At 45.3% G+C, this 12,092-nt stretch overlaps 1 protein-coding gene across 1 annotated transcript in view; it reads right to left on the reverse strand.

The window, feature by feature from the left end:
- LOC130124426 (choline transporter-like protein 5-A) overlaps positions 1-12,092 on the reverse strand; it is a 49,352-nt gene that overhangs the window by 21,326 nt on the left and 15,934 nt on the right. Inside the window, exons 2-3 of the mRNA XM_056293884.1 lie at positions 8,281-8,338; positions 4,193-4,266 (exon numbers count right to left, since the gene is read on the reverse strand). Of these exons, the coding sequence (XP_056149859.1) occupies positions 4,193-4,266; positions 8,281-8,338 (132 nt within the window). The remainder of the gene's footprint in view (positions 1-4,192; positions 4,267-8,280; positions 8,339-12,092) is intronic.

Raw genomic sequence — 12,092 nt, forward strand, 5'->3', positions numbered from 1 at the left:
TCTCCTTATCGTTCACTGCCCTGATTGGATACCTGACTGATGAGTGACAGGCAACTTGCCAGTTTTGGTGCAAATCCAGCGGTCAGGAGATTATGTGAGCCAAGTGCACCAGAGAATGCAGGCTAACCTCTACTCGGTGTTTCTTGTAAATGAATTTCAACCACTTCCTCTGGCTCCCCGTGTCCTTTGGGATGCCATGCAAAGACTTGTTTGCTGACCAACAGCCTGAAACAGCACATTCGACATGGTCAGCTTTACTTGTCATGTTGAAAGTCCCAAGTCATTCCTAGCTACACCAATTGCTCTGAAGACAGATGTGACATGACAGACACTGTATGGCTCTCAGGAGAAGCTGACCGGGCCGGACGGGTTTATACAAAGTACCAAGTCAGGAATGATTGGCGGAATAACAAGAGGTCCAAGAGTCTGAAATTGAGATTTTTGTATTTTTTTTTTTGGTCCATGAGTGTTCCAGCTGTTGCCATTTTACACATCTGCCATTAGGTATGGCATTGTTATCTGTCCACATAGACAGACAATGTATTGATATTATGGAACCAACTGATATTCATTCATATGAGTCTTTTTACGTTCTCACCACAGCCAGACAATATGCCAAAACAGAGCCATGGAATGAGTTTAAGCACGTCAACTAATGCTACAAGTGGTTTAGCTAAAATGTGCTAGGCTAAAGAGTTAGCTTCTTCTTTAGCTGTCTGAATGGCTTTGAAACCAACCGACAAATGTCAAGATCAGTCCATTTAGATTAAAGATATGGCAACTGTCTGCCGCGAGAGATCCCTCCCAAGCATAAAAGGCCTACTGTGGAAGTGTAAGGAAAAATACTGGCAAGCTCTACAGTTCATGATGCAGCGGGTTGCCACTTGGTCCATTTGAAGCCTGATGACAATCATGACGAGTCTGACAGGTTCGTCTCAGGACATCTACTTCTGATCAAACTATCAGTCATTGGATAATCATTGTAGACAAATCATCTAGGGATGTATAAGGCTTACAGTTTGTACCTAGGCTTCAGAATATCAATCAAACTTTACGTAACGGTAGCGCATTTCGAACATTCAGGATGCAGTTCACTTTACATTAAATGAAACTGCACAGATAAAAAGTAAGGAAACAGACACTGAAAGAGAACAGGAAACAAGCCACTTGAAAAGCTACCTTTTTTTAACAAATTAGGACAAGAGGGCAAGTAAGAGGGCAAGGAGGACACCAAAGACAGAGCAGAAAGCGAGGGGGACAACTGATAACAAAGATCCTGATCCAAATTTGAATTGATGTTGTGGTAAGCCCTGAGTCTATATATAATACTATGTGTTCACTGACTCCAGGACATCCTGGGAGTTCTCCTTAACTGGAAAAAAGGCGAGACGTATTTTTACTTTCGGCTGCGAGATTTGACTGGAGATATGAAACAGCAACATTCTTTTGGTATGAAATGGTCCACTTGGATGGCTTCACGCAAGAATGTAAAACTGAAGTCTCTTTGAACCAAATGTTACTCGGCCCCGTGCTTTCACCTCAGTTGGTTTTATGCCGTTTCTTCCTCTTCCAATGAGCACACCCTGCTGTGTCTTTTGGAAGCTACCGAACAAATCAAAGACCTTTGTGAGCAAAGACATTTTAAACTACTCTCCCTCTCCATTGCTCACGTGGCCCTCGATCGCCCTTTTCATCTTCCTCTCTTTCTCGGTCTCTTGCTTTCTTCCTCCACTTTCCTTTTATTACTGTTGGCTCTCTTTCTCTCCTCATTTGGCTTGAGCAACCTCTCGCTAATGTTTTCTTTCTCTCTTGCATTATCTTCCCATTCTTCCCACTCTCCAGATGCCTATTCAGAAGTACAGGAAGATTAACACAGGGAATAAGTACTCCCCCCCCCCTTCCCCCTCAACTGCACCCAGCCAATTACCCCACTCTTCCGAGCCGTCCCGGTCACTGCTCCACCCCCTCTGCCAATCCGGGGAGGGCTGCAGACTACCACATGTCTCCTCCAATACATGTGGAGTTGCTAGCTGCTTCTTTTCACCTGACAGTGAGGAGTTTCGCCAGGGGGACGTGGCGCGTGGGAGGATAACGCGAACGCCCCCAGTTCCCCCTCCCTCCTGAACAGGCGCCCCAACCGACCAGAGGGGGCACTAGTGCAGCGACCAGAACACATACCCATATTTGGTTTCCCATCCACAAACACGGCCAATTGGAGGGACGCCCAACCCAGCTGGAGGTAACATGGGGATTCGAACCAGCGCTCCCCGTGTTAGTAGGCAACGGAATTGATCACTATGCTACCCAGACACCCACAAGTACTCTCCCTAAAAAAAAAAAAAAAAACACAACTTAAAGATCTTTGGAAATCATAATCCCTGGTCTTCTATGTCATTGTCCTCTTGCGCTTTCTGTTCCCCTACGGTATGAACGCTAACGAACGTCTCATGTGTCTAATCCCAACAGGGAGAGGACATGGAGACCAATAAGAGGACGGTGGAGAGAGGCGTCAAAAGGAGAGCAGAGGTGAAGTGAGCGGTGGAGATGAGAAGAGAAGAGAAGAAGTAAAGCTGAATGCAATGCAACATTCATGCTGACCCATATTTTCAGAGGCATGATGTGTGTTAGCACCAGAGGAGACATCCTTCCTGCTGCTCTTTCTTCAATATGTCTCATTCAGACAGGACTGTGGTCTGAGAGAGGTCTAATGCCCGGGTTGGTCGTTCTGTAACAGCCATGCAAACGTCAACAACATTTCGATCCCAGACGACCTTGATATGTTTACTTATTTATTCTAACCTTTATTTAAATCAGGAAGGTCTCATTGACAAGGGGTCTCATTTTCAAGTCCTGGCAAAGACAGCAGCTGCACACAGACATTTAGGTTGCACAAAAAACAAGAACATGAATAAGCATAAATAAATAAACAAGTTGCTGCTTGCCTGTGAGTTTTTTTTTCTTTTTCTTTCTTTTTTGTGGACTGTGGAGGCTGTAGAGCTGAATTGCCCTTTTGGGATAAATAAAGTCGTTTGAGTCTGAAATCAATGCAGCTAAAACCATTTTAAAGGCTAAAGTACGTAGCAATATGTCTCACATATTGAGCAACTTTGCCCTCAACTGTGTTAAAACGAAGGTCATTCCAAGCTTTTCAAGTGCCCCCTTCATTCTTTTTGGCTTCTTTACATCTCCACTCTTCTTCCAACTATCTGTTATGCCTCCTCTCACTTGGCCCGGTCCTACAAGCTCTTTTAATCCGTCTGTCTGGGTTTGCCATGAGAGCCGACTTAAGGCTTCGAGCCATCCGGCTCGAGTGTACTGCTGGTGTTGTAGTGTGTAGCAACATCAGGTCATGCTCATAATGCTCATATGTGCACGAAAGAGGTTGTATGTGTGCTCATCTATATGTTCGAGTCTTTGTAAATGTGATGTACGCTGCATTTTTTGCAGAGGGTTGCTTTGTTTTTTCTGTAGAGGTGTGTGTGGATTTGTGTGTCTGACTGAGAAAGACAGGCAAAGATCTTTTCCACAGCCAGTACAAGTTAGCGACAAATACAACCCAGTTGGGACACAACACAGTGAGTCATACATCATAGATCAAAGACATATTCGATGTAATTTTTTATTTGATTTTGAGATACTCTATTGATCTCTGTGGGGAATTTCCTCTCTGCATTTAACCCATCCTAGCTGTGGAGCTAGGAGCGGTGGGTAGCCGCCGTGCAGCACCCGGGGACCAACTCCGGTTCGTCTCGCCATGCCTCGGTCAGGGGCACAGACAGGAGTATCAACCCTAACGTGCATGTCTTTTTGATGGTGGGGGAAACTGGAGAACCCGGAGGAAACCCACCGCAGACACGGGGAGAACATGCAAACTCCACACAGAGGACAACCTGGGATTACCCCCAAGGCTGGACAACCCCGGGGTTCCTAACCCAGGACCTTCCTGCTGTGAGGCGACAGCACTAACCACTGGGCAACCGTGCTGCCCTAGACCCATTATTTTGCCCTGTGCTCCAACGGGGGTGACAATGGGCATGAGGTGTTGTTGAGGGCATGCCAAATTGTGTTTAAGGTGCAAGGGCTGTGTTGAGAGAGAGCAGAAAAAAACTTACAGGAGTGTGTGTGTGTGTGTGTGTGTGTGTGTGTGTGTGTGTGTGTGTGTGTGGACGGAGAGGGTTGATTGTAGACTCACCAACGATCCCCAAAACAATATAAGAGAAGATGACAATGATGAAGATCAAACAACACAAAACATCTGTGCAGCTCCTAAAGAGGGAGGTGGGGAGAGAGAGAAAGGGGGAGAGAGAGAGCGAGAAAGGGAGAGAGAAAGGGGGGGTGAGAAAGAGAAAGATCATGATTGATCTTAGATCATAGTCCAGAGTGATCATACAATATTACAACACTGTATTATAATACAACAATACAATATTCATCATATGGTGTTCCCCTTCTGCAAATCATGTGAGCATTTTTTGTCTTCATTTTAAAATAGGTTGGAAAAAAAGTAGGCAGTCATCTTATAGTGAATGTAAAATCTATCTTTCCTCAGTATGACAGTTGTGTCTCTCTCTGACTAAGAGTTCCTTTAATTTATCCATGGTGATGTCACCCATCACAAACTCTGTTTCCATTTAAACCAGTTCAGGATGGTAATTTGGCTGGAGCCTATCCCAGTGGGTGTTGGGTCGAAAGCAGGAAGATGCCCTGGACAAGTTGCAAGACCATCACAGGACATTTACGCACAATCCCTCATGGACCACTCAGACCTACGGGTCATTTAGAGTCTCCATATTTACTAACAACTAACATGCAGTTTTCGGACTGTGGGGGGAATTCTGGAGTTCTTCGAGGAGACCCATCTGAACAAATCCATATCCGTCCTTTAGAAAATGAATGAATGAATGCTTTATTTCGAGCATGTAAATAAGCATAATCAGCTTAATCTAACGATGTATAGATCTGGGATATAACGAAGAAAGTGTTGCAACTCGTTATTTTTTAACATTTTGTGTGAAATTAGTTTTGAGCTTTATTTCCTGTTAATTGTTTCATCTGTTGGCTGCTATTTATTTATTTATTTGGGGGGGATTTTGCCCCCCCTTTTCTCGCCAATTGTATCCAGCCAATTACCCCACTCTTCCGTGCAATTTAAACACCATCTATCAAGGGACGGCTGCCAGGTTTTGATTACTACCTGAAAAGGAAGGAAGACAGGACCCCTCATCCTAAATGCTGTACTGCAGGGGTCCCCAATAGGCGGCCCGCGGGCCACGTCCGGCCCGTGACGGGTCAATTTATGGTCCGTGAGAATTTTTGGAGAAATGCCAGAAGGAAGAATTTTTTTTATTTCCCTACCAAAAAAAAATAAAAAATTTTTAATTTCTTAGTAAAAGTAAGACTAGTAATATATCGAAAAATAGATGAAAAATCTCTGTTTAAATTATAATACCTGCAAGGTATCGACACCAAAACAAACTAACGAACAACATGCTGCTGGAGGTTGAGTGGCCCGTGGTTTTAAAAGTGGCCCTAAAAGTGGCCCGCTATGAAAAGTAATTGGGGACCCCTGCTGTACTGTGCTGTTTCCAACGACAGGCTCAAACTTCAAACTGCTGGAAGAGTCAGTAAACTGAATACACAATGGACCTTTTAATACTGACAGTATGTCCACGGTAACAGATAAATATGAAAACATCTTTTTTTTCCTCTTCATTTTGGCCTCCCAAATCGAGATTTATGGTTTCGTACCGAGGTGATCGCGGGGCCTCGCCATAGGTGTTCATGGCCTCGCTATTGATTATACGCAACCTGTAGACCGCTATAGCACCACCACACACCACATGGCATTACTTACCTGACGCTCAAACAGTTTGAGTGGCTGTACTGAGCAATGTTGTCTAAGCAGGTTTAAAACATTGGAGACGTAGCAGACGGTAGAATAAATGCTGTAATTTTCATCTCAATATCCATTAAAGAAGAAAAGGGAAATCACGTCACATGACAGGTGCCAACCACTAATCACTGCAAAATAAACAGCCTGGCTATAAATATATCGACCCATTTGGCTGGGGGAGAATCTAAGCAGTCGATTGACAGATAAGCTCATTAGAAGAGAGCTGTCAATCACATAGCACAAACACACAAAATGAGCGTGCATATCAATTCAGCAAATCTGGCAAATGCACCAACACAATGTTGTGAGTAACTGGTAACTGGACCTCAAAAGATCCTAGCTGCAAAAGACACAATATAAATAAATTAAAAAAAAGATATATATATATATATACGTATATATATAAATAAACAAAAAAAACAACTGTACTTTCTGCTTCCGATGTGGGAAGATGGCGGCTCGAATTCACATTTGCGGTGGCCTCACCAAGATGAGTCAGTCCATGCAGTGTCTTTGTCCACGTCTAAGATTGTGTCTTCATTTCATGGCTGGGAGAGCTGGCGCTGGATTGGCTGGGAGAGCTTGGTCTGCTGCGTCCTGTGGACCCAGGGACCACGGCCCTGCCCGGAGCGGCAACCAAAGAGGTAACACCGAGGGCGGTCTGACAGGACGCGGAAGCGGGGCAGGCTAAGCTAACTGCTAGCCCATGCAGACCAGCGGTTCCGATACCACCGAGGGCGGTCTGGCGGTGGCCTCACCTAGTGTGTGTTTTTATTGTTGTAGTGTGGGGAGGTGTGTCGGAGGTGTCTGGCTGGGACAGCTGATGTTGGATCAGCTGAGGAAGCTTGGTCTGTTGCGTCCGGTGAGTCCATGGACCTCGGCCCCGCCTGGAGTTGTGTTCGATGAGGAAACACCGAGGGCGATCTGACAGGATGCAGAAGCGGGGCAGGCTAACCTAACTGTTATATTCTTTGGTAGAATAACCACACGAAGTATAGCTTAATAAACTTTACTAAAAGAATTGCAAGGCAGACCGTTAGCTTCCAACATACTCCGACAGGTTCTCAGCAGCAACTCACAACAACATTCAAAGAGTCAACCTAACCTACTGTTACTAGTGACCTAAGAATACAGCGCCCTCTAGCGGTTGGCAGTATAGAACTCAATGTAATATAGGGTAACTAGATTACTGAACACAACACTAACTGGGAGGAATAGCGTGATCCTCCCACGCGCTACGTCCTCCTGGCGAAACTCCTCACTGTCGGGTGAAAAGAAGTGGCTGGCGACTCCACATGTATCGGAGGAAGCATGTGGTAGTCTGCAGCCCTCCCCGGATCGGCAGAGGGGGTGGAGCAGCGACCAGGATGGCTCGGAAGAGTGGGGTAATTGGCCGGATACAATTGGGGAGAAAAAGGTGGAAAAATCCACACAAAAAAAAAGAAGAACATATAACATTTGTAAGTTTTCTATCTCACTAGTTTACACGACAACCATTCGTGTTCAGTTATTAGCCACCGCACACCACTCATGCTAGCCTATCCACATGCTATGCACAACCAACACCTACGCCCATCTCCTAGTGATTGGATAAATGTGATTGCTCCTCTATGGTGTTTTAATATGTATACATTACACACAACCAATGTATGTTAACACATGCACATGAGCAACGACGAATATGTATGGACAGACATGAGCATGCAGAAACTCGGAGACATCCATCCATCCAGCCATCCATCCATCCATCCATCCAGCCATCCATCCATCCATCCATCCATCCATCCATCCATCCATCCATCCAGCCAGCCACCATCCGAACTGCTTATCCTGCTCTCAGGGTCGTGGGGCTGCTGGAGCCTATCCCAGCAGTCACTGGGTGGCGGGGGGGAGACACCCTGGACAGGCCGTCAGGCCATCACACAGGGCTGACACACACACACACACACACACACACACACACACACACACACACACACACACACACACACATGAACACACACTCCACTATAGGTTCTATAATGACATCTTTTCAGCTGTCTGACCCAGAGGAAGCCTCAAGAAAGGCTCAGTCTCTCCCCATTTTTCCATCTCATATCTCTTCTATTCTCCCTCCATCTTTCACGGCTTCCTCCTCTATTCTGTTTGTCTTCTCATCTAACCGTCTGGTACTGGTACTTGTTATTATGTTTAAAGTGTAACCTTCACTTGGTTCGTCAAGGTATTTGATTGCAGTCGTTCTTCATAATTTTGTGACTAACCCAATACATCGTTTCCTCTAAGTTTCTATTAATTTTGTATTACAGGTCATGAAAGGTTCATATCTATTACAGCTCAGAATGTCTTCCTGGTGAAGACATGATGAAAAGTAGATAACAAGGGGTTACCTTGTGCGGACTGGGCCTCTGAAGGATGGATCAAACTTGCGTGGCTCACCTTTAAAAGAGGGAGACAGAAGTAAAAACAAAACCAGTCAGGATCTGTCATTAATTGAGAAAGCAAGGAGGAAAAGAGAAAAGTGAGGAAAAGAAATACAGACAACACGTGCTGCTGATTTTAACAGACGGTAGACAGACAGTGGATAGCAGATAAATCATCTACCTCACATCTGTGTTCAGATAAGCTTCATTTTCTTTTCTTTTTTAACCCCCCCCCCCATTGTACCTGGCCAATTACTCTTGTGAGCCATCCTGGTCTGTGCTCCACCCCCTCTGCTAATCCGGGGGGGGGGGGGGGCTGCAGACTACCACACGCCTCCTCCGATACATGTGGAGTCACCAGCCGCTTCTTTTCACCTGACAGTGAGGAGTTTTGCCAGGGGGAAGTAGCGCGTGGGAGGATCATGCTATTCCCCCCAGTTCCTCCTCCTCCCTGAACAGGCACCCTGACCGACCAGAGGAGGCGCTAGTGCAGCGACCAGGTTATACCCACATCAAGCTTCCTACTCGCAGACACGGCCAATTGTGTATGTAGGGACGCCCAACCAAGCCAGAGGCAACACGGGGATTCGAACTGGCGATCCCCGATACCCAGACGCCCTTCATTTCCATTATACAGATGTGCTTTGTGCCTGAGATGATAAAAGGCCAGACTTAAGTGTTGTAGAGTCCGGCCCTTTTCTAGCCATGGGAGCATTTCAGCGGCTGAAGAACTGGCTGAGAGGCATAGACCGTGGAAGGCATTTCAAATTGGAAAGCTTTATTTTTTCATGCTGCATTCTCAAATAGTCGAGAAAAAACGAGGGACATTTCCTGCCAGTATCCATCGCCTTTTCCGGAGCTGGGGATGGGCCATGGTAGACTGACTCCACCGTGGCAGGTCTACTGAAAAGACCACCAACCTACAATGAAATGAAGCCTATGTCGTCCACCCCAAATATGGTGGTTGTGCCACTTCTTTCCCTTCAGCTAGCTAAGCCGAGAAGTTTTATATTCTCCCCCAAATGAACTAAACTAAGTAATCAGTACCCCTGGATACTACAAGTCTAGCTCAAGTTTTAAGAATATTTTTTCTCTCTACAATAAAGCATGTTAAACCTCGTTTCAGAGAATTTGGCAGCGTGGCCAACAGGTGTTACGAGTACAGATAACATTACTTATTACAAGCCAGCTGGCATTGTCACCTGCAGGATCGTTTTGTCTGATGCTGGGTTGCCCAGGCGGAGGACTTTCTGCACCAAGTCTGAGAAACTGTCTTAGAAAGACAGGCAATGTGTCACTTTATATGAGCTAGTGAGCACAACAGATAGCTCTCTGAAGCATTTACCCCTCTGCCAAGTCATGTCGAATCCAAGGATTAGGTCTTAAAAATTCATTCCCACAGAAGGATTTCCTCATATGAATTGTAACGCAGCAACATCTTTGACATTGTTCTACATTTGTTTGACATTTTCCCTCTGTATGAGTTCTTCCTGTGGTGGAAACAGACAAAGTGAATGAAGACAGGTTGGAGGTGTACAAGTGAAGATGAGGGGGATAATATTCAAGAATGGCACTGACATGGATTTATGTTGACACCATCACACAAAGTTGCGACCTTGTCCAATTCAGTACATAGACTGGAGCGTTCTCTGCTTACCAAGTATTATTCTAAAAGACTCAGTCTAAAATCAGCCATTGTGGTACGAGTTTCTGTTCTGCCCAAATGAACTACATAAAGGAGTAAAAAAAAAAACACACATGAAAAATGAGGCGCTATGGTGCTGTCAATCATTTTCTTTGGAGGAAAAAAGTACTGTATTTCCATTGGAACAACCTGTCTGTAGATAGGCGGACAAAAATGAAAAGCTGTCCACATATCTCCAGATAATACACCCTGACACATACACCTTGCTACGAACCAAATGAAAAAAAAAACCCAAATCAAATAACTGTCATCTAACCAGCTCTGATATTCTTGTTATTTTACTGTGCATTCTTTCATTTTTTTCTAAAAACAAGGATAAAGTAGATAAGAAGGAGGGTAACTGTGGTATGCGACAGGTGTGTTAGGCTGATAGAACATATGGGTCTGGGTGTATTGACATGAATACTATACTGTTGGCGAGTTCGGCTGAGAACTAGGGTGGACCGGAGCTGTCTCATGTCTTATTCAACAGCCTCCATCACACTCATTCTCAATACTCGCAGGAGGTTCTTGGATAGTGGACGCCTGTACAGTACAGTCAGGTACATGTTCACATTGACTTGCTCTCATGGAGAGCCAAGTACCATCATCACTGGTGGTCACTCGGGGTCGAGTATGACAGACTTCCCTCGGGGTCCCTCTGGGTCTTCAGGTGGGCATAGAGGCTGATGCACCTGCAGCCACCACAACATGGTCCTTGGCAGGGGGTGGCCAGAGTCCAATGGCATGGAAAACCAAGATTGGGGACCACCCTCTGTTGCAGCCTTCATCCACCTTCACTGCCGCTATGACCCGGAGACATCTTCCGCCAGTTCTGCAGTTGAGGTCTTTGCTGGAGCATGCTTCATCTGGAACCTCCTCCTTGCCCTATCCGCCTTGGGTGACCCTACCAGGAGCCAAGCTCTGGATGACATAGCTCTTGGGATCATTGGTACACACAAGCTTCTCCACCACGACAAGGTGGCGATCCAGGAGAAGACATCCAAATATGCATGAATGCACACACAGAAAAGAAAGCCCCAGGTATAAAACAATACACAAAGCCAAATCAATATGATGGTCAATGAATCCCTCCCCTCTTCCTAACCCAAACCTTCCCTCTCAGATCCTCTCTGACTTCTCCCCCCTTTTGTCTTCACCTCCTGCTTTCTGATTTCACTTGTCTGCCTCCTATGTTCACCAGCTGTTTCTCCCCCCCCTTCCGTATGATTTCAGACAAAAATCTATTAGCTGTTTGGTGGCAAACATAGACAGTTTGCAATGTTGACTAAAATCGGAGAGCTCAGGCACAGCTGCAAACAGCTGTTCTGGGTATCTTTTACTTTTATATGCCATGGGAAGGATTTCAGTGTGGGCAAATGCTAGTCTTATGCCCTGCGTCTCAGCGCGAGAATTTAACCGCTACTTGGCAGCATTCAACAAGCCGGTGGGTCGATGTCAGTTTCTGCAGAATAATTACTGACTTGTTCTAAACTTGCCTCTCATCACATCTGGGTCCCAGTGGTTCTCTCATTTATGCATCCTCACCTACGCACTCCTTAAAATGCACCTCGTAATTTATGCAATTTCACTCTCCTTGCAAAGCAGATGTTGCACTTTCGTTGTTGTAAAGTGTCAAATTCACAACCTATGGACCTTAAAAAACTTGCAGGCACGGCTCAGATGGGACTGACTAAATACAGTCTAATGATGAACAGCAATTCTGTGGGGCCCCCGTATGGCACAATGTTTGTGCTTTCATCCTTGAGACATTTGAATACAGGGTTTAAGAGTGAAGGGAAGAAAATATAAATGACAAAAGGAAATTTACTTACACACGTGCACAGGCATACACACACACACACACACACACACACACACACACACACGACATGATACAAAAATATGGAATTGAGAGGATACTTGTCAAGATCTACATGTTGACTACAGTCTGTTATATCACTTTTTGACATTCAGAGCCACACACACACACACACACACACACACACCACAATTACACACTGATTGCTGACGTAAATGCCTGAATGAGATGTGAAAAAACAGCTGCATAAAAGCACAATATAAATAAGCATAC

The sequence above is a fragment of the Lampris incognitus genome, chromosome 14, assembly GCF_029633865.1.
Source record: "Lampris incognitus isolate fLamInc1 chromosome 14, fLamInc1.hap2, whole genome shotgun sequence".
In the NCBI taxonomy this organism is placed as follows: domain Eukaryota; kingdom Metazoa; phylum Chordata; class Actinopteri; order Lampriformes; family Lampridae; genus Lampris; species Lampris incognitus.